The sequence below is a fragment of the Echinops telfairi genome, unplaced genomic scaffold (genome assembly GCF_000313985.2).
Source record: "Echinops telfairi isolate 266 unplaced genomic scaffold, ASM31398v2 ScPeMD7_7468;HRSCAF=8506_0, whole genome shotgun sequence".
In the NCBI taxonomy this organism is placed as follows: Eukaryota; Metazoa; Chordata; class Mammalia; order Afrosoricida; family Tenrecidae; genus Echinops; species Echinops telfairi.
In genome coordinates this window covers 28,140,670-28,145,359 of record NW_022111369.1, presented here as the reverse complement: position 1 = coordinate 28,145,359, position 4,690 = coordinate 28,140,670, and the positions used below count along the sequence as shown (strand labels likewise).

The 4,690-nt window shown below is 33.8% G+C and overlaps 1 protein-coding gene across 1 annotated transcript in view; it reads left to right on the top strand.

Annotated features, from left to right (window-relative positions):
- The window catches only part of MMRN1 (multimerin 1), an 81,359-nt gene extending 79,004 nt beyond the window's left edge, over positions 1 to 2,355 (top strand). The window contains exon 8 of the mRNA XM_045284332.1: positions 1,488 to 2,355. Coding sequence (XP_045140267.1) covers positions 1,488 to 1,909 — 422 coding nt within the window. The 3' untranslated portion in view covers positions 1,910 to 2,355. The remainder of the gene's footprint in view (positions 1 to 1,487) is intronic.
- The last annotated feature ends 2,335 nt before the right edge of the window (positions 2,356 to 4,690 follow it).

Genomic DNA, 4,690 nt, shown 5'->3' with positions numbered 1-4,690 from the left:
AAAAAAATATGTATCAATGAACATTTAAGCCTGCTTAATGTAGATTCATTTACTTACAAGCTAATTCCTTTTACTTCTGAAATGTTTTGAATAATTCAACATGTCCATTTACAAATGGAAATGCATTTTGGCCGGGCAAATAACAGTTTACATGCACTTGTTAACATTTTCACTGCTAATATAATATAGGCAGTTTATTGAAAATACTAGTCCTATCTCTTAATTTCTGCCATATGTCTTAATAGAAAGCAAATGCCCCATTTCTGTCCAGCCATTTCTGATAAATAGTGACCCCTCAGAACAGAGGAAAAAGGCCCTTACCAGTTTCCAAGGAGCTAGAACCACCAGGGGTCCCATCAAGAAAATATAGACCTATGTTATATATAAATAAATATATATATAGAGAGAGATGTATATATTTGATTACTGTAAACTTTTTTTCCTCAGAGAAGTTGATCAATCAATAAATCTTTGATTCGTCTTAGATATACTCAATTAAATTAAACTTTAGTATGTACTTATGGGTCTGCTTTTCTGGAAGGGTAAACAAATCTTGCCAATTTGGCTGGAGTGAGGCCATCAGGATTTACTCGATTGTATCAAGTAAAAAGAAAAAAGTGCCGATTTTGTCCATTTAGGTTCAGATAGCATTGGGTATATTAGATTTAATTGAACTGCATATCCTTTTTGGTTAATAATTTGGATAGGTATGGCAAGAATGGTTTCACACGGTGAGTGTAAGCAGTATCCCTGAGTTCCATATGTACAAATTACTGAATTGGCAGGTATTTTGGGTTGTTGCTTATTTGCACCACAATAAAAGATGGGTGCATACCATTGCTAGTTTTTATGAAAGAAAATATATATAGTTTTAAAAATATATTGATTTAATGACATAAAAATATATGAGTATTTGCAATCAAGTTTTTCTTAATAATAGGCTGCCTGGTGAAAAAGAAATTCCTTTGGTCTGTTTTTAAACCGGAGCCTTTGTCAGTACACTTGGCATTAATTACATGGAGAATTGCTTTTGTCTCCTTCATCATAGTGCACATGCCTTCATTTGGCTTCTGGTTTAGCCTCTAGAAACTCTTTGACAAGATGCTGGGAAATTGTTTCTACATCATGTCAGCTTCGATTCCTTCAAGGGGCTTTAAAGCATTCTGGCATACCATCATAATCATAGTGCCTCTGAATTCCTTTAGCTCTGGGGAGATCAAAGATACATGCAAATTAATCTTTGAGACATTTCTCTGAGGGCGGTATCTGGTGTTATTTTCACTCAGTCCTGAAAAAAACGGAGGCTCCGTGAGGCTATGGGAGTCAGTATAACTCGGCCAGGCTAAGAGGCAGGCATCCAGACACATGTGTTCTTGTTAAATCTGATGGCTTTTGGTAACATTTCCTGTCATTGTGATAGGAAGATAAAGAAATGGAGAAACAGTAAAAGTGAGAGAATTAACTCTTTCCTGTTTGTTTTTTAACAGATTTTTCCAAAGGATCTTACAGATATGCACCAATGGTAGCATTTTTTGCATCTCATACACATGGAATGACTACAGCGGGTCCAATCCTGTTCAATAACTTGGATGTCAATTACGGTGCATCCTATACCCCAAGCACCGGGAAATTCAGAATTCCCTACCTCGGCGTGTATGTTTTCAAGTATACCATTGAGTCCTTCAGTGCTCATGTCTCTGGGTTTTTAGTGGTTGATGGAGTAGACAAGCTTACGTTTGAGTCTGAGAATGTGAACAGTGAAGTACACTGTGATAGGGTTTTGACGGGGGATGCTCTCTTGGAATTAAATTTTGGACAGGAAGTGTGGCTGCGACTTGTGAAAGGGACAATTCCAGTCAAATTCCCCCCTGTTACTACCTTTAGCGGTTACTTGTTATACCGCACCTAAGCATAAGGAAGTTAGTATGGAAGACAGGTGGTCACCTGGACCGAGAATGTGGCAGGACTTTGTTATTGATCTCTGTATGCACATCTGCTGTGTTTTTGGGTGTCTATACAAAAGTGAACTCAACCTCTTTGTTTAACCGACTAACGCTGTAAGGTTGTTTATTTCAAAAGAAAGATTTGAAAATCTATCGGTTTATGATAGAGTTCTTCTTCTACCTGAAAAGATTGGATGGCACACAAAACAAAGTACATTGATTAGCCTGTTATACTTTTGTCATTTTCACTCATTTCTCTCTAAAATGATCTCAGAAGGGGCAATCCCACAATATTGTCAATTGCAGCAGTTTTTCTAATAAAGCATTTAGCTTTCCTGTGCCAATATGTATGAGTAGATAATGCGTTCATAGATTTAAGTTCATAGATTTAAATAAACAACTCAAAGACTTAGAAGTGTGTTTTTTTAACTTTTATTTTTATTCTCTCCTTCTTAAGTTGATGTTTTAAATGTTAACTCTTATATATTGCAATTTTCACGTGTATTCAGAATTAAGGAAGTTGAATGAGAAACTTCAAATGTATTTAACTCTTATTTTTTTCTGCCTTTAATTGGTAAATGAAATAGTAATCGACAAATGTTTGAACATTTTAATCTAAGTCTATAGGATACCTCATAAGGTCGCTATGTGTCCGAACTGACTTGATAACTAAAAAGAGAAACAAAGATGCATCATTGAATCACCTGCTTGTTCCTATTTTGGAAATTATACACGAAAAACATAAATTCTTTCTCTAGTGAGTGTCCTTTCACTGTTTTACATAATGATTTGCCTCTGCTATTAAAAAGGATACATAACATCCCATGGTAGTTTGAAGATTTGTCGGATGTTCAAGATGAGAAATTTTTGGTTTTGTTTCTATAAAATTTACATGTAATAGCTCTTTGGTTTCTCACAAAAACACCAATTCTGTGGGTACAACTATTATTCCCATTTTTACAGTTGAGAAAACTGAGACACACTAGTAGGGTTAGGAAATATCACCAAGGTGCACAGCTAATACCTTCAGAGATAGGACTGGGAATCAGCCCGTCTCTTCTCAAATGCTCACATCAGTCATTTTTCTAAACTGTCTTTCAGAGACGTACCCAAATTTACCCAACCATCTCTTATTATAGATGGACACATAGGTTATTTCCAATTTTATGTAAGAAATATCATTGTCATAGACATGTTTAAACATACATTCTTTACTTATTTGACAACATATTTCTGAAGAATCTATTCCTTGAACTAACAATTTTTTAAAATAATAAAATTAGGGAGAATTTTTTTGTTCAGGAACATTTTCCTTGAATAAATTCACTTAATGCTCACTATAACCATACAGATTAAATAATTATTATCCTCTTTCCATCCATGAGATGCAGAGGTGCATAGAGAGTAAGCATCTTCCAAATATCAGAATAAATTATGGAGAACTTCTGGAACAAAAGATAAACAGTTTAATTTTTTGATAGCATTGTCAAATTGCCTTTAAAATTTTTGAACCAATTCAAAGCATCTTTAATATGTGAAGGGGAGCTCTTTAATATAATTACTGACACCATTTAACATGTTTTCCATTTTGAAGATAAAAATAGTGTCTCCAAAAACAGACAAGATTTTTGAACCAATTCAAAGCATCTTTAATATGTGAAGGGGAGCTCTTTAATATAATTACTGACACCATTTAACATGCTTTCCATTTTGAAGATAAAAATAGTGTCTCCAAAAACAGACAAGATTTTTCAAATTTGGGCAAAATTTGGAAGAATATGTCCATCCAAAGACTTATACACAATGTTCACAATCACTTGATTTTTAACAGAAAAACAAAGATTATTTGATGGGCGTAACAAAGGCTGTGTCTAGAACCAACCATAAAGGTAATTTATAACATTGCAGACTCTCATAATTTTGTAGGAGACAATTTCTTCCATGCAGGGCCACCAAAATTTTGTTCAACCTTGCAGGCTAACATGAATATTATGAGAGAGCTTCAAACGTTTGTGAGAAAATTGAATTAGAAGATTAAAAACTATATAGATATAATTTTAAATTAGTATATACAAAGATGAAAATATCTGTATATAATGAAATATTTATGTGATGATATATACACCTGCAAAATTATATAGATATAAAGTATATGTATGCCTTATGTATTATATATACTTTTATATATAAATATACATATCTTATTATATATGTATACTTTATATATATAAACTTTACATAAGCTTCATACACACAGAGACACATATATCTACATTTTATTTCTTGACATAAGCTCCATCAAAGTGAAAATAAAATAAAAACACACAACTTTTGTTAGTCATGATACTGACCATTTAGTCTATACCCAAAGAGCTGAGGGTCCTGGGAATTCAACTTTGCCAATGCAGCCTTTTCACATTATTATCAGAAGAAAAATGGTGCCTTTTAAATATATATATGAAGATTAGGAAACAGCACCAGAAGGAATTGAATCCGAACTGTATGATGAAAGCCTAAATATTTCCCATCAAAGTTTTCACGACATTGCCCATGTTTGACCAAATGAATGAGCAGGAATATTGTCATGGTGGAGAAGGACTTTCTGCTGAAAGCATTCTGGTTTTCCTGGTAAATTTTTGGCTAATTTTCTCAAAATAATCCCACAAATAAGTAGATGCTCTCATTCTTTGGTCTTCTAGAAAGTCAACGAGCAGCATGTCCTCAGGGTGCCCAAACACTGTGACCAT